Source organism: Chlorocebus sabaeus, chromosome 11, assembly GCF_047675955.1.
Source record: "Chlorocebus sabaeus isolate Y175 chromosome 11, mChlSab1.0.hap1, whole genome shotgun sequence".
NCBI lineage: Eukaryota > Metazoa > Chordata > Mammalia > Primates > Cercopithecidae > Chlorocebus > Chlorocebus sabaeus.
Window position 1 is genome coordinate 104,030,919 of NC_132914.1, and position 26,319 is coordinate 104,057,237.

The following is a 26,319-nucleotide window of genomic DNA, read 5'->3' on the forward strand; positions in this document are numbered from 1 at the left end:
CATAGATTCTGTACTCTAGGTACTATAGGCATATACTACATGAAATCATTTGTTACATGTTTGATTCTTCTAGAAATGGGAGATGTACTAAGTATGGTTCAATAATGGTTCACAGTAGTAAGGATTTATTGTGCAATTACTTTGTGCCTAGTATTTTGTTCTACCCAGCCAGAGACTGAAATATGGATTCCGTAAACACTTTGGATAGGTTACTCAATTTTCTGAGATTTAGTTTCCATTTTTGTTTATAGCTGTCTCCCCTGCCTCTCATGTCTCCTGATATATGGTAGGTACTTGATATAGAAAGAGAGAGAGGGAAGAAAGTCATTTGAGTGGATCAAGTAAAATTATATATACATAAAGGGTCTGGGATATAATAGGTGCACAGTAAGTTCCTCTTTGACTTTGTGTCTGCCCTCATTTCTTAGCACAGGTCCTAGCTTATATAATAGAAGGCACTTAATAAAAGCTACTTGAATTAATTCATTTTTCCTTCAACCAGCAAATATTCATTAAACACCTGTAATATGCTAGACACTGGGAAGACAGCAGTAAACAAAACAAAGACATCTCTGCCCCAGTGGAACTTGGTCTTGTGGAAGGAGGCAGACAAGTAAACAGATAATTATATGCTATGTCTGGTGGTGATAAGTGCTATGAGGAAGGTTATGGCAGAGTAAGGAGGTGGAGGTGTTACAAAAAGAGAGTCCTAAAGGTTAGTGATATAGAGTGGTCAGGGAATGTCTCCTATAAGTGACATTTCGGCAAACACCTGAGGGAAGTAAGGAGAGAGCCATGCAAGTTTCTAGAAAAAGAGTTTCTGGGCAGAAAGAGAAGCAAATGCAAAAGACCTGAGGCAGGAAAGTACTTGGCATGTTTAAGAAGGTCCATGGAAGTCTGTGTGTCTGTAACAGCATAGGCAGGGAGAATAGTAGAAATGAAGTCGAAGAAGTAGCAGGAAGCCAGATTATGTGGAATCCTGTAAGGAAGTTGTAAGGACCTTGCCTTTTACTGTGAGATGAGAAGCCATGGGAACTGGAGAACTTTGAGGAGTGACATGATCTGACTTTCAAAGGATCATCCTAGCTGCTATGTAGAAAATGAATTAGAGAGTGACCAGCATGGAAGCAGAGACCACTTACAAGGCTTTGATATTAGTCCAGAGAGAAATATTGGTACCTTGGACTTGGTAATACTGGAGGAGGTGGGGAGAAGTGGTTGGATTGTGGGTATATTTCAGAGGTGGAGCTGATATAATATGCTGATGGATGGATATTAAAGAGAGGAGTCAAGGATATTTCCAAGATTTTTGTACTAAGCAATTGGGAGAATGGACTTAACATTTAATGAGATGGAAAACTGCATGAGGAACAGGTTTGGTGGGAACTTCAAGAGTCCTGTTTAGGAGCTGCTAAGTTTTAGAGGTCTATAAAAGCCTGGAGGTCAGAAACAGAGTAGAATAGTGGTTACCAGGGGCTGTGGAGAAGATGGGGAGTTATTATTCAATAGACATAAAATTTCAATAATGTAAAATTATTAAGATCAAGAGATCTGCTGTACAACATTGTACCTATAGAATGATGGTTACCAGAGGCTAGGAAGGATAGTGGGGGAGTGGGGGGAGAAGGAGGAGTGGGGATGGCTAATGGGTACAAAAATGTAGTTAAATAGAATGAATAAGATGTAGTATTTGATAGCACAACAGGGTGACATCAAAAATAATTTGTTGTCTAGTTTAAAAACAACTAAAAGTATAATTGGATTGTTTGTAACACAAAGAAAGCATAAATAGTGGATACCCCATTTACCCTGATGTGATTATTATACATGGTATGCCTGTATCAAAATATCTCATATACTCCATAAATATATAACCTACTATGTACCCACAACAATTTAAGAAAATTTTTTCTTTTTAAATAGTTTATTATTATTATTATTATCATTATTATTATTATTGTAGAGACAGGGTCTCGCTGTTGCCCAGGCTGGTCTCGAGCTCCTGGTTTCAAGTGATCCTCCTGCCTTGGTCTCCTAAAGCACTGGGATTACAGTTGTGAGCTACCATGCCCGGCCAAAAATTAAAAATTAAAAAAAAAAAACTACAAAAAAAAATATTGTGTGGTACACATAAAAATTTAAGAAGGTTAGAAAAAAGAAACAAGGAATCAGTCATGGGTCCCACCAACGCTTAATTGAATGAGAATCTGCATTTTAACAAGATCCCCAGGTGTTTGGAATGCATATTCCAGTCTAAAATCACCAGCCTGAAAAGCACCAGTTAACAGGATGACTTCAGGATACTTTAATTTGCTCTGTAATCAGTCTGTAAGTGTAAGTAAGGGGGAGACAGTGTATTTAATATTGTGTTAGATTGAATATCCTCTCTATAGATCTATCATAGATATAATTATCTTAGAAAATGAAAGTGAGTCATTTTAATATAATTTCTGCCCTTATTTAAATCTATTAGTTTCCATAGCTCTTTGTAAAATCCTATAATTTTGATGATTTAAAAAAAAAAATTAGAGGTCAGGGCAGAAATCAACAATGGAGATATAATTTAGGGCAGGGGTCCCCAACCCCCCAACCCCAGGGCCTGGTCCGTGGCCTTTTAGGAACTGGGCTGCACAGCAGGAGGTGAGCAGCAGGCGAGCATTACTGCCTGAGCTCCGCCTACTGTCATATCAGCTGGGGCATTAGATTCTCATAGGAGCACAAACACTATTGCGAACTGCACATACAAGGGATCTAGGTTGTGTGCTCCTTATGAGAATCTAATGTCTGATCATCTGAGGTGGAACAGTTTCATGTTGAAACCACCCACCAAGCCCCAGTCTGTGGAAAAATTGTCTTCCATGAAACCAGCCAAGTCCTTGGTGCCAAAAGGTTAGGGACTGCTGATTTAGGGAGTCATCAGGGTGCAGAGACTATAAAAAGCCATAAAACTGGATGAGATCACAAATTGAATGAGTAAAAATAATGAATTTGTCTACAAACTCAACCCTTGAATATTCCAACATTAACAAAACAGGAATAGAAAAGAGAATTGGCAAAAGAGGCTGAGACAAAGCAACCAATGAGATAGGAGGAGAACCAGGAGAAAGGTTTGTGGATGGATGAATGGGTAAGTGAGTGAGCAAACTAACAGACAAACTAAGCAAGTTTCATAAGCCCTCTGGGGATCAGTCTATTTGCCATTACTTTTAATAGCAAAAACCACAATTGTTTTTGCACCAACCTAATACAAAACAGGGATGAGAGTGATGTTACTACCTCTTTTGCAGGGTTACTGTGAAGATTATAAATAATGTATATATTGTGGGGTTACTGTGAAGATTATAAATAATGTATATATACCATCCAGTATAGCAACTAATGCATAGAAAGTACTCAAAAATTAATAGCCATTTTTATTATAAAATTAAACAACTAGAAAACATAAGTACAGTTTTTTTAATTAAATAAAGGTTGAGTGCCCTTATCTAGAAATCCAGAATGCTCCAAAATCTGCAACTTTTTGAGCACCAACATGATGCTCAAAAGAAATGGTCATTTTGGAGCATTTCTGATTTCAGATTTTAGGATTAAGGATGCTCAATCCATATGTATCTATAACACAGATATTTCAAAATCTCCCCAAAATAGAAGTCTGAAGCACTTCTGGTCCCAGGCATTCTGGATAAGATATACTCAACCTATACTGAAAATGTTGGAGGACTCAAGAGAAGGTAAAAATCGGTATGACTCAGGGTATTAGGGAAGTCTTTATGGAAGAAAGAGAAACTTGACCTAAACTTCAAAATGGATTTTCATAGAGGCAAGTTGAGGCATTCCAGGTGCTGAGATGAACAAAAACTCGGAAATGCACTTGAGGATAGTGTGATGGTACAGTGAAGAGATGTTTCTGATCAAATGAAACCGCATCACAGGCATGAAATCACTTGAAGTCTGTTTTTTGTTGTTTAGTTTTACTTGGAAGCTAACCTTTTTTTTTTTTTTTTTTTGCTCCTACAATACAAACCCCAGTAGATATTACAAGACTGGCCAGTTGCATTGTACCATCTTCACTCACTCTAGTAGCCTCGACTGATGATGGGTTTTGCATTTGTGCCATCAGGTTTTACCACCGTTGAGGGATGTGACAAATCGACCTGAAGTTGGCTCAACTGTGAGAAATAAGCTGGTGCGCCTCATGACACATGTTGACCTTGGAGTCAAGCAAATTGCTGCTGAATTCCTTTTTGTCCTTTGCAAAGAGAGAGGTAGGTTAAACTCTCTTTGCCTCTCTGCCTTTTATCTTTCAGAGGGAATTCGAGAAATGTAATGGATAGTGTTAGTACTGGTCATCTCATTCCATTCTTTCCATAGCTTACTGTCTGTTCTATTAGGCTAAGGAGTTAATAAAAATTAATAGCCAAGAACATTTTTTATACGCTTCCGAATTCATTGAGACATGCAAAGACAGATACATTACCAAACACACTCACGTTTAAAGTTTGCCTTCTGTATCCTTAACCCAGCCTTCATCTTAATGGGGCAGGACTTAGAGCCATTATGAAAAGTTGCTTCAGTAATTCAGGGGTTACTGTTTTAATAAGCAGGCACAAGTCTAGGTTAGTTCCTCTTTTTAATTCCTCTTGGAATTAAAGCTATAGGAGTTTTGGTTTCTTTACTAAGTTTTCCAATCAGTAGTTACTGAATGTGAGCTATATAATATACTGAATAGAAGTTTTTAAAATGCGTAATACCCTTGAGACAAAGTTAAGATAGTGGTAGAGAGAAATTTGAAAATAACTGTACTACAATGTAATAAATACTACACTATCAGTATATATAAAGTGATTGTCTACTGAGATAGATCCAACAATTAAAGATATTTTCTAAAATTATATGGATTACTCTGCAAAAGGCAAGTTTTCCAAACAAGGAACTTTGATTATTCAGTTATTCTTATTTTTACTTCTTCTACTTTGTAAGTCTGCTAGTATAAAATCCCATCTAGGCAGATCTATATTCTACTGGGGTACTTTAAAAAAGTAAGATAGATAATTTGGAGATGGAAAAGTTCACTCCTCTTAAAATCTTAAGTCAATTGTTATTCTTAAACTTCATTTCTGATGTATTGATCCAACCACTTAAGTTCACATTAAGATGGTATATTAGTAACCTAATTTGATCATTATCATAATGATTATGAATTGAGAGGTATCATGTGCCTGACATTCTATGTATAATTTCATTTAATTCTCATAATGATCCTCTAAGGTAAATATTATATTTCGATTTCATAAATGAAGCAACCTGCCACCTGAGAGCCTTTCAATAACATGTCACACAGTTGCTGAGGGCAGGAGCCCAAATTTGGGTCCTGTCTTTTCTTTCTGCCATATTTCCTCTCATAATAATTATATTAGCTATTATTATAGACTGTTTAGCATCTATTCTTTTAGACAATTTACTTCTTCTTTAATGATTTTGAAAAAAGATTGATTTAGCATCTTGGAATTAAGTGGTTAGCATAGTGCCTTGCACATAGTTATCTGTAAATATTGGCTGAATTGATTTGAGATCAGAAATGATCTGTTTTTTAAAGTATAATTATACATGTATATGCATAAATCCAAAATCACACATATGTGTATCTATTCATTTTAAAACGTTTGTCAAAATATATACCAAAATATTATTTATTGTTACCTCTGAGTAATAAGAGTACTGGTGATTTTTTTAGTTGTCTGTATGATTTTTCTATAATGAACATGTATTTTTTGTATACCTTTAAAACGTTTTAAAATGGGGAAAAATAAAGTTTATTTCTCGTGTAATTATATACCTAAGTGTATATCTAAATATATAAATCTAAATAAATAATCACATATCCAAATAATTTCTAAATATAATCACATTACCGATGAGTGAGTGTCATAGCAAATATGGTAATTATGGTAATTGCATTTATAAGTGAATTTTGTTAACTTTTTAAATTTGAAATGGTTGGTTTTGTTCCCCCTTAGATCCAGTGTTTAGTTTCATAGTCCTAACTTTGAGCCCAAAGCTAACCTCCATTAGCAGATAATATATTTTTAATTTGACCTCAACAATTCTGCATTATAATCTTTTTTTTTCCCCCCCCCGGAGACAGTCTTGCTCTGTCACCCAGGCTGGAGTGCAGTGGTGCAATCTCAGCTCACTGCAACCTCCGCCTCCCAGGTTCAAGCGATTCTCCTGCCTCAGCCTCCTGAGTAGCTGGGACTACAGGCACGTGCCACCATGCCTGGCTAATTTTTGGATTTTTAGTAGAGTCGGGGTTTCACCATATTGGCCAGGATGGTCTCGAACTCATGTCCTTGTGATCTGCCTATCTTGGCCTCCCAAAGTGCTGGGATTACAGGTGTGAGCCACCGCACCTGGCCTATAATCATTTTTTTCCTTCCAATTTGATTATAAGTTTAGTAATGTATTCTTCTGGAATAAACAGACTTCGTTCAACAAATGTTTTTGAGCTAGACCCTGGGATTATGGAGGTATATAAGATAAACAATGTTTCTGCCCATGTATTACTTATTTTTTTATTTAAGGGTCACAGACGCAAATGCCTACAGTATCAGGCTGGTAATAAAAGTAAAGCCAGGTGGACTAGATGTAAGATGACAAATGAAAGTTGACACTTGGCTCACTGTTGTGGAGACAATTGGCTGGGATGGGGAGACAAAGAGACTATGGGAGATTATAAAGAGGATGTTGCTACTCTTTAGCGGCAACTGATGGTTACCATGAAGGAACATGTGGCCAGTGTTAGCAGATATTCCATGTTTTCAGGAGAAGCTCTCTGTTTTTAAATGTTGTCAACTAGTTCAAATTTAAAACCTTGTGGCTAGAAAAAAAGAAAATGTCTGAGTTTACCTTCAGCTTAAAAGTAATCAGATTTTGGAATTTGGGTTTGGAGGTAGACTATTAAAATAAAATAAAATTCAAATAACTTTTCAGAATGTCTGAACTGTCTCTAATCTTAAGGATATGCCAAGGAAATTTGAAAGTGAAGTCATCTTGATCAAGGCTCAAAGGTCAGACCACTAAGTAGAGACAGACAGCAAGCAACAGTTACAATGGGTTAGGAATACAGAGACTGCATTAAGAAAGAGGGCGTGGGCGCGGGGGCTCATGCCTGAAATCCCAGCACTTTGGGAGGCCGAGGCAGGCAGATCATGAGGTCAGGAGATCGAGACCATCCTCACCAACATGGTGAAACCCCCTCTCTACTAAAAATACAAAAATTAGCTGGACGTGGTGGCGCGTGCCTGTAATCCCAGCTACGCAGGAGGCTGAGGGGAGAATTGCTTGAACCCGGGAGGTGGAGGTTGCAGTGAGCCGAGACCACGCCACTGCACTCCAGCCTGGTGACAGAGCGAGACTCCATATCAAAAAAAAAAAAAAAAAGTAAAGAAAAAAGAAAGAGGTAAGAGAGAAAGGACAAAATTTTATGGAAGACTAGGCACAGAAAGAACCATCCAAAGGTCTTAAATACCCATCTGTGCCAGGCCCAACTGTATCCCCAGCACATAGTGGCCCACAGGTTAACTTGTACTCGTGCCATTAACTTGTTCAATTGAGCCTTAACATAACTATTTTTATCTCCCTGCAAATTGTGTTCTTTCTACTAGGGGCCTAAAAAACAATGTAGGCCTTACATTGTTTAATTAAAAGAAGATGATTTGTAAAATAATCTGCCTTGGTAGGGGTTCCCCCCCACCTTTTTTCATATTCATTTAATCTCAGTATGTGGTAGGCATTGTGGTGTAGGGGCTGAATTACAAAGAAAAATTGGGCTTGAACTCCCTTAGCACATAGTCCCACACCAACAAATTTACTGTAATACCCACTTCAGTCTCAGAGGAATAGGTGTCTCTTTAGCTTAAGGTTCGGTAGTCTCTCTTTCCTGTGGATCATTTCTCTTCCCGTGTTTACAGAAGCCTTGCTCCATCACTTATTACCCTTTATTCTTTTGTTCTTTGAACTCGCCCTGTGCTTTTCCCCATCTCTATGCATACTTATATCACTGTCCTTCACTGCTTAACATCTTGAAAAACTTAGTCCTCAACTTGCTGCAAGTCAGGGTTTCCACAGTGTTTCCTACCACCCAAATACCACTGAAAATGCTCTCAATAAGGTCTCAAATTACCTGATTTTCAAAAGCAATGGGTATTTTTTAGTCTTTGTCTTATTATGTCTCTCATAACAGTTAATGCTGTTGTCCAGTTTCTTTGTTTCTGTGCTACCACACACTCCTAGATGTCCTTTGACTTCTCTTCTTTCTTTTCAGTCTGATGTGCTAGTTCCTGTCCTTGTCCACATTTAATTGCTGGTTTCCCTAAAGTTATCTTCTGGTCCCCATTCTCATTTCATGTTGCTCCCTGAGTAATCTCATCCTCTCCTTTGGCTTCTGTTTGCACAAATTCCCAAATCTATGTATCTTCAGCCCCAACCTTTCTTCTGAACCCTAGTCATATTTATCCACTTGCTTACTGGACCTCTCTGCCTGAGTGTCTCACTGGTACCTCAGACTCATGTCTAAAGTTGAATTTATGATCTTCATCCCCATGCCCTTCAACCTTTTCATTATCCTTCTATCACTTTCTCTGCAAACAGCACCATTGTCTGTTTAGTTCCTAAAACCAGAAACTTAGGAGTTACCTTAGATTCCTTCTTTACCTGTAGAAGTCATAATCACCACATCTATAGATTCTACCTCCTGTTAAATATATTTTATTTATTTCCCCCATTCTGTTCCCACACCACCATCTTAGTACAAGCCCTTAAAATTATTTTAACTATTAATAAGCTATTAAAATATCTCTTGTCTCTGTTTCTAGTCAGATTTTCTTCAGTTTGTCTTCCATATGGTTAACAGAGGGATTGGTGTAAAATACAAATATAATTTTGTCATTCCCCTCATATAAAACTTTAAGTGATTCTCTGTTGCCTGCATGGTAAAATCCAAATTTTACCTCCACAGAGTCTCTGTGTAGTGTATTTTAAATCTGTTCCCCTGTTATGCTCCATGCTTAGTCATACTAAATTATTTATTCTTGCCTGATTATACTGCACCATTTCTTAGCATATCTCCATGGATTGGCAGATGCTGTTCCTTTTGTGAGGAATGCTCTTCCTCATCTTTGTTACCATGGCGAACTTTACTTATCCTTGAAGACGAACTTAAGCATCATCTCTGTGAAGACCTTCCAGGCAGAGTTCATTATTTTCTCCTTTGTGCCATGTTTTCTTCTCTGTTGTTAATACTTTTGACATTTGCTGTGTTGTAACTCTTTATTTGTTGAACTTATATTCTAGACACTGAGTTTCCTTTAGGTCGGAGATCATGTCCTACTCATCTTTGGATCCCCAGTGCTTAACAGATAGCAGGTGCCCCCATAAATGTTTAATAAAATAGCAAATGTTTGTGCTCTCTATAAATTCAGGCTGGTGAATACAGGGTCCCATTTAAAGGAGTAATTTCCGTGCACTATGATAAGTGCCCTAAGAGAGAAATGTGCCAGGTACTATGGCAACCTGAAAGAGGGAATGCTTGGGGGTGTGGAGGAGATCAGAGAAAGCCTTCACAGAAGAGGACAAAGAAATAGGAAGTAGCCTTGAATGTATAGAAAAGAGACTAGTTTAAGGTGTGAGGAATCTTTAGGAGACAAATTTGGAAAAGACAGCGGAGGCCAGAAAACGAGCCCTTTTAGGCCCTGTTTTGGAATTTGAGCTTAGTTTTTAAGGGAAGACATTAGAGATTTTATTCAGGAAGGTTGTAAAATCCTATTTTTACAAAGATATTTTGGGCAGTTGTATGGAATAAGAAATGGAGTGTGAGACTGGAAATAAGGACACTAAGACGAAGCCACTAGTTGAGTCTTCTAAAAGTTACAGCATTTGACTAGAAGGAAAAGGATTTTCACAGAGAAGGGGGAATGGTCTCTGGGTAGAAGCTGGTTCTTGACATTCTTTGTTCTTGGTAAAAGAGCAAAAACGTATTGCTTTTATGTTAGAGTGTGGTAGAACCCACATTTGTGTAACTGTCTGTATCATTACCAATGCAGTTCTGACTTTGCACAGCGCTGCAGTGGTTGGTTTCCTCTGTTCATAGTGCCCTCTAGCATACCGGTAAAATAGTGGTGAAATATTTCTCGCAACTTTCTGACTGAATGCTGAATTGTTTCATTTAGGCAGCATTTTCATGTAACTATGGATAATTACTATGCAAGGAACAAATATATTTGTGCGTTTCCTTTTTATTTTAGAACCACCCAGAAAATCTTTTGTTTGCCCTATCAGCTCACCTTAACATCCAAGTGCAGTCAGTTTTCCGTTTACTACTTTCCCAGTATAAAATAAGATATTATATGGTGTATTTGAAAACAGACTTAAAAGTAGCTAGAAACACTGCTTCAGTGCTTCTCACTGTGAGGATTTCGTATTTCATTTGTCTCACCTTCTCTACCCCCAATTTTTGGGTATTTTATCCTGTTAACAGAAGTTCATGTGATTTGAAAACTCTTGGCTGTACCCTTTATCTACTTTGAAGGCAAACTATGTCTTAAGTCACCTTTGTAACCTACACTGCCTGTCACAGAGTTAGCACATAAAGTTTGTTCCAGTGAAAGAGGAGTTGACATGATTTTCATAAAATTGCTAGGGGCTTTTACTGTTAACTGGCTTCCAGAGAGATTTTCTACATAAAAGAACAGTTATTTAGTGTTCTGTTTACTTCTATTTAACCTATTTTGGCTTTTCATAACCTTTGCATTTTTAAACTCTTTTAATTTTTAGCCATTTTGTGTCTTTTTTTATTATTGTTATTTTGTCTTTAAGTATATTGATTTAAACATTTATTCATATCTGAATTTCGAGTGTCCTAATTGTAATGAGTATTTCTTTTCTGGATCCACTAAACCTCCTTGTTTGTTAAAAATAAGCTTTATCAGTAATGCTTACAATGATAACATCACCTACTCTCTGTAAGGTACTTTGTGTGGGTTTAGATCTGTGATCCTTTGCCTTCAGTGGCTTTGTGTCTGACCTGTCATTAAGAAAATGTCTGACCTTCATGAATATTAAGAATACCTATATACACTGACCACTCATTTCTTCTGCTAGTACTTTTTAAGGATTCCTTCATTTATCTAAAGCACTACATCTTGGGGAGGCACTGATACCAAGAGAGCATATCAGACTTACTCAGAGGGCTTACCCCACCCTCATTCAATAATTCTAATAGGATTCTATCCAGCACCCACTGAGGATTATTACAGACAGACCACAGTTACCAATAGGTTTTAAGATTGAAAATGACTGGTTTCAACATCATTTAATATACTCATTAGCCCATGTTTCCTTTTGCACAAATTTCACCAGTTTGCTATATTATTTGAAAGCAGGACGTCCTTTTATTTATCCCCATACCACCTATTTACAGTGTCATGAGAAGGACCCTCTAGTTCAGGTATTTGAAAATGTAACAGTCAACTCTATCCTAGAATATATTTATCCTGTCCATATCCTCCATGATTTTATACTCTGATCATATATACCCACTTTTCTTACCTATTTTCCTTTCCACCAACCCTTTCAGTTCCCCAGTCATTTTAATTACCTTTTTCTGAATCTTCTCCAGCTCTATTTTGTCTTTTTTGAGACAAGTGATCTGAATTACAGATGTAGATTTTACTATGGCTTTATACATGGATAAGATTGTATGTTATGTTATGTTTCCTACAGTTGCCTTTCAGATGACATTTTAACAACATTCTGTTAAAGACCTTCAGTAAATTTTCTCAATTCTTATCTTTTGATTAAATATTGTAATGTTTACCTTGAAATTGTACCTGAAGAAAATTAAATACTGCTAAACAAAGCTGCCAGTTATTGTTTAGTATCTTCCTTAAAGGTGTTTAGAAATCACTAAAAACATTACTACAGTGCAAGTATCCCTTGCAAAAGTTGTATGTGTCTGCTCACCTTAAGAGAGACATCACCTGACCCTGTTCGCAGGATAATACTTACAGAGAACCTGAACCAAACTTTTCATTAGACTTCTTTTTTAAAAAAAAAAAAAAAAAAAAAAAACTAAGATAATTCTAAAATGATCATTTTACCCACTCTTCTCAGAGAAAAAGAATGACTGTTTACTTTGTTTTAGATACTTTTCATGCTTTGCATATATTAACTTGTGAGGGTAGATAGTTACTATTCTATTTCTACGGATTAGAAAACTAGGATAAAACTGCAAGATATCTTACCCAAGGTCAACCAGTTAGTAATTGGTAGAGCCATTATTGAAATCCAGTCAGTCCAACTCCTGGGTCTGCCTTCTTAATGGGCTTCACGTGCCTATATGTGGTTGCTGACTTTTTATTTTTAAAAAGCAATAAGTTATAGCCTATGCTATTTGCTAATATCCTTCCTTAAGTTTTCTTATTTCTTACTCCCTTTTCCTCCAATTCCAACAAAGAATGAGAGAGAGATTTTACATTATGTGCCATATTGCTAAAATCCCAATCTGACTTTCACTCTCTCTAGTTTCTTATCATTTCTCCAAAACTGGATTTTTAAATAGTAAGATCTGAAATCAGAAACTTAAAGCGTGACCCTTACCAAAGGTCTGGCAGTCACAGAGGCCCCACTTTTGCCATAAAGCGTGTTCAGAACAGCTCTGTTTTAGTTTCTGATACCTCAAAAAAGGCTCTTAGTCCCCAGAGCCTATGGGAAAGTTTGTAAGTAGTTCAGAGTAACCACTACCCTACCACATTTTGAAAATCTCTCAATTTAAAGGTTTACTGCCATAGCGTCTATCTTCAGCGTTCCTGTGTTGGTGAGTGGTTGATGATGATGGTGAAGACCCAAGGATTCCTATCTAAAACCTTATTCTGTTTTTGCAGTGGATAGTCTGCTGAAATACACTGGCTATGGGAATGCTGCGGGACTGTTGGCGGCCAGGGGCCTCTTGGCTGGAGGAAGAGGAGATAATTGGTACTCAGAGGACGAGGACACAGACACTGAAGAATACAAAAATGCAAAACCAAAGTATAGTATCAAATTTCTTTTCACCTAAGTATGGCTGTGCCTTTGAGTTTGTTATTTGCCTTTTACTTCCTTTGTCTTTCATTTTCCAAGTGTTTCTTTTCTCTTGTGGATTTGGAAGCTTTCCATTTAATGGTGTTTTTAGAGGCAGTTTCATAGCTAGTGCCTTAGAGAGTGACTTCAAGTGATGGAGGAAAGCTAATATGCAAGAAATGATATTTTCAACATGCTTATTATCTTCTCCCAAGTACTAAGAGAGCTGGTGTGTTTAGATTGTACTGAAGAAGTGTTATTGCTTACTATTTGCTTTCCTTTCCATAGGTTGAGATTTTATAAGGTATAACCAAGACCACTTATTTAAGTTGATGATTTGATGCTTAGTCTTTCTCAGAAATCTAAATGTAGGTTCTGATCCTCCCTCTTGCATAAAAGTCTTTATAAGTCAATAAAATAGTGCAACAAGACACATTAATATCAAAAGAAAAGAAGTCTGGCTTCACAGTGAATTTTAATCAAACAAACATATGGAGACTCATCTTCTAACAGATACATAAGTGCAATAAGTAGGCAAACCAGAGACTCTGTGAAGTCTTCTCTGAGTCAGTGCTTACAAATTAAAGATACTATAATTATTCTCTTTTATCCCAAGATAAACCACCTCTCCTTCCTCCTATTCCCTCTCCATCCTTTCCATCCCGCTCGTAACCGTCAACCCATGTAAATTCTTAGTTTCCGCTTATTAGGAGTTATTTGAACTGTGTTTTTTCTGGGTTCCATTTGAAGATTTCCATCTGAAAATTGGAAAAGCATGCTCTTTCCTTTTGACATGGTGACATTGACATGCTGTGTTTTCTGCTGGCCATCTTCTAGAGTGTGATGTGAATCATGCAGTAGGTGATCGAGGATAGACTATCTGCAAAGTTAGATACTTTTCAAAAACATACATTGTGCCGTGCCTTGTTGACATGCAAGTAATGGGTTGTCAGAAGGTGAAAGAAATGATCAGTTCCCAATTAGACAGGACATATATGGCCTGTTTCTTGGCAAATCAGATCTGAGTAGGTAATGTTACTTTTAGCATCCCTGATGCCGTCAGCCTCAGTAGGATCTTATAGAGTGTGTCCTAGAAATAGAGTTTTTGGGGGGAAAGCTGGCAATGACTCTAAGCACTATTTTCTTAAGACTGCCACCATTTAGATATTATCAATTGGCTATCTATGACAAGTATTTGAAGCTAAGATAGAAGAATCTTGCTTCTTTCTTTCCCTAATTACAGAAGTCATCATTCTAAATTAGTCTTACTAGCTTTTTTCATTCTACAAACTGTATTTCCTTATCAGTTTAATATTGATATCTCTTTATTTGAGCCATTAAAATATACCTCTTGAGAAATTTCATATTTCTAAATGAAAGTAGCAATTACATTAGGCATTTCTTACATCCCAGGATGTGTGAACACATTCAGCTATGATCTAAAACTCATGAGTACTCATAGATGGTTGATATCTTTGCATCTCAATGTGTATTGTTAATTTTGTTTAGTAGAGAACTTCTGTAATGGTAGTGGTCATATATATAGCAAGCACCAGAATGCTACTATAACAGTAGGAAAATAGAATTATGTTACATTGCAGAAGTGATGTTAGATTTCAGGAAGTACCTTCTGTTGAAATCAACAGCCACATTAGTATTGTTACTGTCTTGGCTGTCTGTCATGGAAAGTTTCTGTACTTAAGCCTTACATCCCGAATTATAATCTTCAGCCTTTGGACTTTGCTTGTAATATTCATAGGAATGGTATGTTTGTGTAGTCAGAATAGTCACCGTTGTGAAATTTGTTGTATTTCTTAAACACTGCTCATTATAAGTATAAATATGTGTTTTTCAAGTAGCATCACATCTCCCCCCTTCTGATAGATTCGCATCTGTTTTTCTCTTAAATTTTCCTTCTTTAAAGTGAAAAAGTGTGAGATATTTAATGTTACTTTAAAATATTTGTTCAAATGATCTCTATGGAAGTGGTGGTAAACAAAGTCCTTTGCAAGCAGGAGTACCCTTTGCATTCTGTGGAGCGATCCACAGAGCTCAAAGAACTTGTTTCCTAAAAACTGTTGTAAAAAATTTTTTACCAATCAAGCTTATAAAATCAGCATCTGAAAGGATTGCTTACTCCCCTACCCCGAATACCATTCACCAGTCAGAGTTCCCAAGATCTCAGTCTGCTTTTCTTGTGATGCATTTATTCACAACAGTTGCTACTGTTGGCAGAAGCAGAGAACTTACTCTTCATCCAGTTGTCTCTAGTCCCATTGTCAAAACTTTAAGTGGATTCTGATTAATGCACCAAGGTAACCTGTAATCCTTTACTGGAATCTGAAACCAAGAATTGTATGGAGCTTACATTCAGGCTATGGTAGACAGTTAATATCACAACAAAGCCTTTTGTGTCAAAATAAATGTATTTAATGGACTGGAAATGGCTTTCTGCAATTAGCACACTTAGAGAAAATACACTCATAGAATTGAGTTACATGCCACATAAATTTTTGGTGTATGTCTAGCCAGGTTTGTTGAAAGTTTTCAGATAAACTTTAGTCCTGTGTCAAAGGGAAACCAAACTTCTAAATTCTAACTTTTATACCTGTTTCTTTTATGCCTCTGAGAATGGAGGTCCCTTGACTATAAAGGTGATATAACTGGCTGGTATGGTTTGTACATTATTCTAGACATCAATTGAAAGATGTGTGTCTAATGACATTTGTCTCCTTTTAGACAACTGGCTTTCACAGGGTGCATAGGCATCTAGAGGCCCAAAGAGGTGCCTTTAAAAGACTGCTTTGTGGAGGGATAGGAGGAACAGATGGCCAAAAGTGAGCAGAACCCTAGGGAAACTCCTTGCACACTTAACACACCACACTAGTTCATAATCAGATCCAGAAGCTTAAAATCATTGTACTAATAAACTCAGGGGTGTTTCCTTCTTAACCATATTTTTCTTAGCTCTAGCTATGCCACCAGCTGTATAAACAGTTTCTTCAGCACAAGGCAAGATACTTTTTCTTTTATTTGTCAAGATTTTGCTATGCTGCTTCAGTCAAGGCTTTTTATAGTTGTCGCGTTATATTGGGCTTTATAAATTTCTTTATTTTTAATATTAAATATTTATTGAAGTAAGTGACCCAGAAACCAGGACATGAAGGTTTTTCTCTTTGCCCATTTTGGGCTGTGATGACATATTTATGTAAAATAGCATTTCTAGGAACTAGAACCTATTACTGTAAGCAGTCATAGAACGTATCTAAATTCAGAGTTCTAAAAGACCAGAGGTAAAAGAGGCCAGTGTATTAGCTTAACTACAGTACTGAGCTTTGCTCCAGTGTTTATTTGCTATAGATTCACAATTGTCAGTTTTCTATATCCTTTATGTCAAGGTTATTACTCTTAAACAGCCTGACATGGGAAATATTTTAAAAGCACTATAATTTAAAAAGGCATTTGGAGGCCTTTTTTGTTTTATTGCCTAGATGCAATTTGGTATTCCTGTATGTATGTATATTCAGTATGTATATATTTATGTGGCTAATACATGGTAGATACATAGTAAATATCAGATAAGTAAATGAAAGAATGACACCATATTATACTGGTTCTTTCCATTGCAAATGTAATGCAAAAACCTGAATTAGGATGTGCTTTCATAATTTACCCTACTTCTTTTATGTAGAATCAGTGTGTCATTTATATGATAATTCTCAAATTACTGGAGACATTTTGAGAAACTGGTGTCTCTTCAAAATATATCTGAATTTAAAGCAAACGCCACAAAACCACCTATTTGTTGCATGGTTTTTAAAATGAAGATTACATGTGCATCTCCATAGTAAGGATTTGACTGAATAGAGTAACTTACCTCCTGGATCATCCGAGGCCTTCTGTGTTGCCTATTTCTCCACAAGTGGCTCACTAATGCTAGTAACAATAGCTGGTATTTATTGAGTGCTTAACGTGTGCCAGGCACTTTTCTAAGAACTAGACAAATATTATATAATCTTCACAACAATCCTTTGAGATAGAATTAGTCTCATTTTATGGACGAGAAAACTAAAGGCAATGATTCGAGTAATTTGTCCAGGGCAAACAGTTCATAAGTGGTCAGGCGGCCTGACTCTAGAGCTTGCGGTTTTTGGGAATTTTGTTGTTGTTTTTTGAGGTAGGCAAAGCAAGTTTTATTGTGCTCTTCACTCTGCCTTTTTACTTTGGGGATACAATATGTAACATCAGATTTGCCATTTTAGTCAGTTTTAAGTGAACAAATTTGTAGCATTAAGTACATTTACACTGTTGTGCAACCATCACCACTATCTCTCTTCGGAAGTTTTTCCTTGTCCCCAGTGAAACTCTGTACACATTCCCCTCCTTCTAGCTCCTGGTAACCACCATTTTACTTTCTGTCTCTATAGAATCTAAGAATGTCTATAAATGGAATCATATACAATATTTCTCTTTTGTGACTGGCTCGTGTCACTTAGAATAATGTCTTTAAGATTTGTTCATGTTGTGGCACATGTCAGTTTCAGCTGAATAATATTCCGTCATATGTATATACATTTTATATACACCTTTTGGTTGTTGTGAATAATGCTGGTGAACATGTGTCTACCAATATCTGTCAAGTCCCTGCTTTCAGCTCTCTTGCGTGTACACCCAGAAGTGCTGTATCACGTGGTAGATAGTTCTTGTGTTTAATTTTGTGGCCAGCCTGCCATACCATTTTACATAGCAACTGCACCATTTTATATTCCCACCAGCAGTGTACAAGGTTTCCCTTTTCTCCACATCCTCACAACACTTACTAGTATTATTTTTTCTGGGGCGGTTTGTCTTTGTGATTTTTAGTAATAGCCATCCTAATGGGTGTGAAGTCAGAGCTTATTTTAACTTCTGCTATATTCTGTTTCAAAGCCAATCAAAGAGAGAAATGAGTTTGCCCTTCAGATAGCTTCCCTGTTCTCAGAGCATCTAGAAAACAAAAGAAAGAAAATGTATCTGTGTATATACTCTGATATCCCTGAAAACCCAAAAATCCATTTGATTCATTCTAAATTGGTAAATATTCACATACATCTGTCAGGTAGTTCTGGTCCTATCTTCATAATACATTCTGAATCTAATTACCCTTTTTATTTGCCATCGCTGCTACCACTCTGGTCCAAGCTAAAATCTCTCTCTCCAGGATCATTTTAATAGCCTTCTCACGGGCCTTGTTGCTTCTACCTTTGTTCCTCTTCATTTTGTTCTCAACACAACTGTCAGTGGGATCCTTATAATATGTAAATCAGACTAGTCAGCTGTTCAGATGTCCTCACAGTGCTATACTTGCACCCTTTCTTGCTATACTATTGCCACACTGACCTCTTTACTATGTGTCAGGCTCTGCAGACACATTCCTGCCTGAGGCCTTTCTATTGACTGCTGTTCCTTCTGCCTGGAATGCCTGTCCTCCAGATACCTGCCATCTCTCTCTCATTCCCTCACCGCCTTCAAGTCTTTACTCAGGTATCACGTGTTCTGTGCCCTTGTTAACAGTTGCTGCACTCCTGCCTTTACCACTCCATATCATACTTCTTTACATTGTTCTTTTTTTCTCACAGTGCTATTCACCTTCTGACATTCCATATAACTTACTCATTCATTGTCTGTTTTCTCCTCCAAAAAGTAAGCTCCAAGAGGGAAGAGGGGTTTTGGTTTTGGTTTTGGTCTGTTTTTGTTCATGTAGATGTGCCCAGCACACAGTAGGCAGGCAGTAAATTTTTTTGTTTTGGTTTGGTTTGGTTTTGGTTTTGCTTTTGTTTTGAGACGGAGTCTCACTCTGTCGCCCAGGCTGGAGTGCAGTGGCGCAATCTCGGTTCACTGCAAGCTCCACCGCCTCCCGGGTTCACGCCATTCTCCTGCGTCAGCCTCCCCAGAAGTTGGGACTACAGGCACCCGCCACCACACCTGGCTAATTTTTTTGTATTTTTAGTAGAGACAAGGTTTCACCATGTTCGCCAGGATGGTCTCAATCTCCTGACCTTGTGATCTGCCCGCCTCGGCCTCCCAAAGTGCTGGGATTACAGGCACGAGTCAGTAAATTTTTGTTGGATGAATGAATTTTTTGAGTCAGTCAGCCCCTCCTCAGCCTTAGGATACCAAGAAAATTGAGTTCCCTTTCCTCATCAAGCTCGACATCTAGTTGAGGAATGGGAGCCAGGGAATGGAATTCAAGAAAATTCAGATATGGTAAATTTCCATTTTGTTCTTTATATTGTTTCTTGGGAGAGCAATGTATTCTGGGTTTTTCCCCCCTGGAAAGTTGTTTTAGTTTCATTCGCATATAACATCTCCTTTCCCACCCGCCTGTCCCTTCTTTCCTGGTCTTGGCCTTTTCCTAAAAACCCTAATCCCTTTTGTAGAGGTTGCAAATTGTCTGGATTTAGCCCACAAGTATGTTTTGTTTGGCTTGCCCCATATACTATTGGTTATTTGGTTTGTGGTTTTGCTTTTTTGTTTTACACAGTGCTCCTTAAAATAACTTAATTACTTACCAACATTTAGAATTCAGATATTTTAGATGAAAATCTTGATTTCTAACTTCTTTTGAAAAAATGGAAGTTCTAGTAACATATCCCATAGATATTTTAGATGAAAATCTTGATTTCTAACTTCTTTTGAAAAATTTGAAGTTCTGGTAACATAGGGCCTCCATGCTACATGGCAACCAGCTGATGGAACTGAGTAGCTGTGGTTTCCTTCATATGAGGTATAAGCTCCTTTGGTTTGACAGCTTATCCTATTCACTTATCTTACCTGTCCAACTCCTGTAGGTTGACTTTAGAGTTCCTTTTTTAACCAGAATGCTTTGAATAAATTTAAGCCACACATTGTAGAGATTGAAGTTAATTTTCATATAGCTGAATTAAGTTTTAATGGATCTTTTTTGTTAAATGACCTAGTACTATTGATGTTGGCCAAAGATAACAAAAATTTGAAGAAAGAGCAAAAGACTTGAAATACAGTTCAGGTTTTATACCTGCATTCATTTGTCCATACCTTTGTAGTGTGTCTTAATCCTTTTGTCTCCAGGCCCATAGCTGCTGTCAGTTCATATAATAGTCTTATACAAAATTTGTGATGAAATACCACAGATAAGAATTTAGACACTTCTTGTCACCTAATTGGAAGTCATAAATAGTAGGATTAGAGTGCTACGAAAATGGGACAGGGGAGCAGAGACAAGGTGGAGGAGATCATGGTAAATATAATTACCCAATAAAATGTCCGCCACAATTAGTGTTCTTAAAACATCTTAAGACTCCAAGTTTTGGAATGAAATAAAAGTAACTCCAGAATTTCATAGTGTTAAGATCTTGAAACCTGGACTGTGGCATCTCAGACTGTACTATTTGAGGTTGTAAAGGTGTGAGGTATTTGTTCCACCAAAAGTAATCTATTTTATGAAATCTCACATCTTTGTTGTCATGGCGACTATTACCTGTTTTCTCTTCCTTTCTGGGTAGGGAAACTACCTGAGACTCTGGTTTGAAGTGGGGAGTGGGAGGAGAGAGTGTTTGTCTGCCTTCTGCCACAGCACACTGGCATTTTTCCCATAATAGAGTGGTACACTGTACTTCAGTGCCCTAACTTGTGTTTTCTGTGGCATTGTTTACATTCTCCGGAATATCCAGGGGGAAAATGTCTTTTTAAAGGGAAAAATGAAACCCAAATCCCTAGAGTGACTGGAGGGTTGGAATGTTTTACTCCATGGGTAAAAAAAAAAGAGTTCTTACTCTGTAAGAATGAATTTCTGGCTGCTGCTTTTATGCTCAGATAGCAAAGAATTGTGTTACTTTAGTAGCTAATTTCAGAGCAAACCATTATATCATTTTAGCAGCCAGGGGACTTCAGGTCACCTTATGGAAAACAGACTTAATTTCCACTAAGCTCTTAAGAGAACCAAGAAAACCATCAAATTGTGTCCTAATCTAGGAATTCATATAGTGACTTTGTATGCTGTGGTGCCCACAATACCACATAGCTTACCAGTGTGTCCTCCTGATGCTTTTTTTCCCTGAAGCCTGTGATCATGTGTGCAAATGTCATTATATCCTAAAAGTGCCTACGGGCCTGATTTTTCAAATCACAGCTCCATTGAATTTGAGGAGAGAAGCCATCTCTCAAGAGGCAAATAAGCATGATCTACATAGTTAATACATCTACCTACCCGTATACTTTCTTCTGAGGCCTGATTTTCTTTGCTTGGGAAGTGGTATGTATCTATAATAAGCACCTTTATTCATTTATAAGACTAGTTGTTTTTCTAATTTAACAGGGGGCAGAATAGAAACCAGTGAAAAGAGATGTGTTGTTATATGCCTGAGCAAATAATGGATGGGTGGTCAGTTGTATTTTCAGTGTGGCATCTGGATACGTCTCCATAGTTCTCAGAAGCCTTGTCTGGGTCTTCTTTGTTCTTGACTTTTAGGAAATACGATGACCCATTCAGCATTTTTGTTGATGGCCTCTAACTGGAGGCCTTTTTCTCTTCTTTCATGAGCACCTGAAAACAGAGGAAATAGCACACAATGAGTGTCTAAAGCAGGTACTCTAGACACACACACACACACTTGCGCGCGCGCGCGCACACCAATTTAGTTGGTCTAAGGTGAGGCCCAAGCTTTTTTTTTTTTTTTTTTTTGAGATGGAGTCTCGCTCTGTCGCCCAAGCTTTTTTTTAAAGTTTCTCAAGTGATTCTAATGTACAGCCAAGGCTAGAAATAAATGACAAGGGTATGGGTTTTCAGGTTGCCCCAGAACCTTTGAAAGTACCTTAAGAGGAAACAAGTGGGTAGGGGACAAATAAAGGGACTCTACACCCATCTACTTAACTATTCCCATCTCCTTTTTGCCTGAGCAGTTCACTTTTGTCTATTTTATATATTGGGTTTCTAATGGGGGAAAATTTTTTTTTAAGCATGACTCTAGATGTAGGTCTTATGCAAGAATGGCAAGATAGGTTTTGAATCAGGTTTTCGAGGGTGTTGAGCACTGAATCCTTCCATAAGAATCAGTATGTCATGCAGCCTCTGAGGAAGGTAGAAAAGAAAAGTAAATCTAATAGTAATAGATAACAGTATGTAGTAAGCTAGCCTTTACCCCAAATGAGAAAAGCGCTGGTCAGTAAAGAAAGTAACTTGCCCAACTGAAAGTCTCAAACAGGGTTTTGCAAGCTGGCTACCAGAAGATTTAATTAATCACTGTGTCTTTGTCTTGGCCAGAATCTTTTTTTTTTTTTTTTAATTTAAACTGGGCACTGTTTTCCAGTTGATCCCAATCTCCCAACACTCCACATTATGTATATTTGACCCACTCACTCACTTGCTTATCTTGAACGCCTGGCTTCTGAAAGCATTTATGTTCATAGACCCTAGAAGGCAATTTATTAGCAATTGCTATTTGCAGGAATATTTAATTTGATCATTAAAAACAAACTATCCCCGTTAGGTGCCATGGCTCATGGCTGTAATCCCAGCACTTCAGGAGGCTGAGGCAGGAGGAACACTTGAGCTCAGGAGTTTGAGACTAGCCAAGCCAATATGGTGAAACCCCATCTCTACTAAAAATACAAACATTAGCCAGGCATGGTGACACGTGCCTGTAATCCCTGCCACCCTGGAGGTTGAGGTAGGAGAATCACTTAAACCGGGAGGCGGAGGTTGCAGTGAGCCGAGATTGTGCGACTGCACTCCAACGTGGGTGACAGAGCGAGACTCCATCAAAACAAACAAAAACAAAAAAACAATATGTACTTGGCTGGTATAAGATACTGTAATCTCTTGTCTGCTTCTCCAGAAAAATGTTTGTTGTAGATATTTAGGAGCCATTTAAAGAGTTATCTTTTATTTCCTGTCCTCAAAAAAAAAAAAAAGTATGGCTTTTCTCTGAGAGAATAGTTTGTTTAGTAGTATAACCTCATACAAAATTTATGCAAAGTATTCATTTTAAGTACTGTATTAAATCTATTTCCAGAAAGCCAGGATGATATACCTGTCTCTTGGTAGGCTAGATTTCATCCCTTTTTTTATCTAGGCCAGATCAAACTAATTAAAATTGTTCTTCTGCTTTATCTTTTATTATTTAAACACTCATTGCCCTCTGTGGTCTCACTAATGGACTAATTTCCTGAGATTATAAATTGGCATGCTTTCATTTTCAGATTGTAGCCTCTCTGTCATCATTTTTCCAATTTTTTTGATGTTTGTTTTATGCTGTATCACAAAATGGATTTCATCATTTCTTCTTCCCTGAAATCATGTGTCGCCTTAGGATTAATGGATAAGCTGTGCATCCGCGGATATTTATCCTAACGGCACTAATCAAATTTTGTATTTTTAAAAAGCAACCATGTCTTTAAAAAAAACAAAAGTTGGCAAGAGAGTTTTATTTTTTAAAAAAAGTATAGCCCATTTCCCAAAGCAAATTAGTGGAAAAGTCCATTTTTAAAAATTCCTATGTCAGTTCTATACCATAAAATTGAAATCATTGCCAATTTTTTGGCTATTATACTCTTTCTTATTATCACTTAAAAGTTGGACCAGAAAAGTATAGAAAGAGCATAATTTTAAAACATACAGCATAACTTTTTTTTCTTTTTATAGCATTAATCTTATCACTGGTCATTTAGAGGAACCAATGCCAAACCCCATAGATGAAATGACAGAAGAACAAAAAGAATATGAAGCCATGAAACTTGTCAACATGCTTGATAAACTTTCCAGGTATTGTATTCCCATCCATTTTTTGCTTGGTTTCTAAAAATGGTCTATTTCTTTGTCTCTCTCACTGAGAGTTACCATAGAACAGCAACTCTGGAAATCCATGTTGATTGGAATAGGGTGGCCCAGGCAGCAGTAGTTCAGATAGCTCTTGGCTACCACGGTTTTTCTACATGTGCCGCTTCTGGATGTGCATTCCTAAACATTTAAACTCTCAAAGCTAAGATAGTAACTACCAGAGCACTGTAATAATTAACAAACTAACCTCCCTGTCTTCAAAAAGATGCTGTGAGTTAGTTTCAGTGATTTTGCTGCCGCTTGTATTTTTGTTTTAGCCTGTTTTAGTTTTTGTTTCAAATCATGATGCTTTTATTTTTTCATTTTTGATGTGTAAGTTTGCAATTATGCCTTTTTGGGTTGCTGCTGAAACCAAGAATTCTAAAATGTCATGCACCCAATAAGAAAAAGTGAAAAGAAATAGCTCAAATGAAGGATTTTCTGAAAACAGGGATTTGTACTAATTAGGAGTTCTAAAAAAAAAAAAAAAAACTCCCCTTCCCCTCTTGCTTCACACCTCCTTCCCCTTCAAAAATAACCAGTTTTGAAAATAATTAAATCAAGTATATACTAATCAGCAACTAGTCATCTTGGAGGAGTTATTAGAAAATAATTCCTTTCATACTTGGCTGAATCACTCTATTTTCTAGTCATACATTGAGCTACTATCTTCTTTAAGCCATCTTGAATGAATGCTTCTGTGTGTTGGTGGCAGCTGCCACTTAAAGATGAATTTCTTCTGGCCATCTCCTTTTTCATAGTAACCATGTAAAGGCTAGTATCCCTCAGTCAAAAGGAGGAGCCATTGGAATGGAAAAGCCAGAAAGCCAACCATGAAAGGGAAAGGTGGAACACAGAAACAAGCAGAGATTAAGGGCACAGCAGAGGCTTAGGGTAGAAATGGACAAGAACAAGAGACTGACATGGGGAGTGTGACAAGTATGGATATTTATCCACGCTGCAGATTATGATGCTGACAATGTGGTAGAAGTTGTTTAGGAATGAATAGCTTAATTATCGACAAAGCTAATAGGACTAGAACTCAGTAACTTCCAGCTAGCCCTTTTAAATTTTCATCCTTTCTCAAGGAGGTTAGAATTTATAGCTAACTGACTATGCTCACAGTCTTCAAAAGACATTGTTACCTGTTTGCAAATTACATTCTCCATACCTTTGTATAGAACATAAATGTTCCCCCCCAGAAGGGATTAATAGTCACAGAGAAGATACTGATAGGGCAAACCTATAGGAGGCAGAATAAGATCAAAATGAATATATAAAGAGAAGATGTGTGCTTGGCCACTTCCAAAAGGAGCTGATGTAGCTAATGAAACACAGGGGTATAAAAACAACAGGATAAGAACCAACAGAGTTGGGCCGGGCGCAGTGGCTTATGCCTGTAATCCCAGCACATTGGGAGGCCAAGGCAGGCGGATCACCTGGAGTTCAAGACCAGCCTGACCAACATGGAGAAACCCTATCTCTACTAAAAATACAAATTTAGCTGGGCGTGGTGGCACATGCCTGTAATCCCAGCTACTCAGGAGGCTGAGGCAGGAAAATTGCTTGAACCCGGGAGGCAGAGGTTGCCATGAACCGAGATCGTGCCATTGCACTCCAGTCTGGGCACATAAGAGCAAAACTCCATCTCAAAAAAAAAAAAAAAAAAAAAAAAAAGAACCAACAGAGTCCATCTGGTAGAAACTGGAGAGGAAGGGTTAGCAAGGACCTGAGTAGAACACAACAACATGACATTTAAAGCTTAACACAAATGCTATTTAACTGGGCCATCTACCCTGGATGAGTAAACTCCAAGATAGGGAAATGGAAGATAGAAGAAATAGCTGCCTAAGATTACACAATATAATCGAGATACTTGGCTTACTAATAGAGGCACTACCATTTCATAAGGCATCTCTACCGTAGGCATAGAAAACAAAGGTGCTAGGTCCTTCTCCTTTTAATCTCAGGGGAATCCACATATTTTAGAAGCTGCCAACAAATAAATATACAAATGTCAAGTCTGAAATACCCAAGCTGCCACCTGATTTAAACTATGCCTCAAAGAAGATGCCTACTTATCCGGAAATACCCAGCAGATGCCCAACTGAAGGTGACACTGATTTTTGCATGTTTAAAGCAGAGCAAATATGTCTTATGTTGGCTTTGATGGTACCAATTTTGCCATTAAAGTTGAAACAAAAGGCAACCTTGAGAATAGTTCAAATCATACAGAATTTTTGCATGACGTGTGTTGGGCGTTTTACATTGTCTGCCTTTGTGTGCTTTCTAACGTTTGCTCTCACTAAATACAATCAATGACAAAACTGTATAAAGATCAGCAGTGGGCATTCCAAAGCAGTAATGCAAAG

The 26,319-nt window shown here is 37.5% G+C and overlaps 1 protein-coding gene across 10 annotated transcripts in view; it reads left to right on the plus strand.

Annotated features, from left to right (window-relative positions):
• RIC8B (RIC8 guanine nucleotide exchange factor B) overlaps window positions 1-26,319 on the plus strand; it is a 115,647-nt gene that overhangs the window by 74,480 nt on the left and 14,848 nt on the right. For 7 of the 10 annotated variants that reach the window (XR_499392.3, XR_005239872.2, XR_012094585.1 and 4 more), the window contains 3 exons: window positions 4,121-4,265; window positions 12,939-13,083; window positions 23,774-23,893. Coding sequence is in view for 7 of the 10 variants with exons in the window: in XM_008004536.3 (XP_008002727.1) it covers window positions 4,121-4,265; window positions 12,939-13,083; window positions 23,774-23,893 (410 nt within the window). In the remaining 3 variants the exon portion in view is untranslated. The remainder of the gene's footprint in view (window positions 1-4,120; window positions 4,266-12,938; window positions 13,084-23,773; window positions 23,894-26,319) is intronic. The other 3 variants (XM_008004538.3, XM_037996586.2, XM_073021063.1) reach the window with 1 other exon arrangement.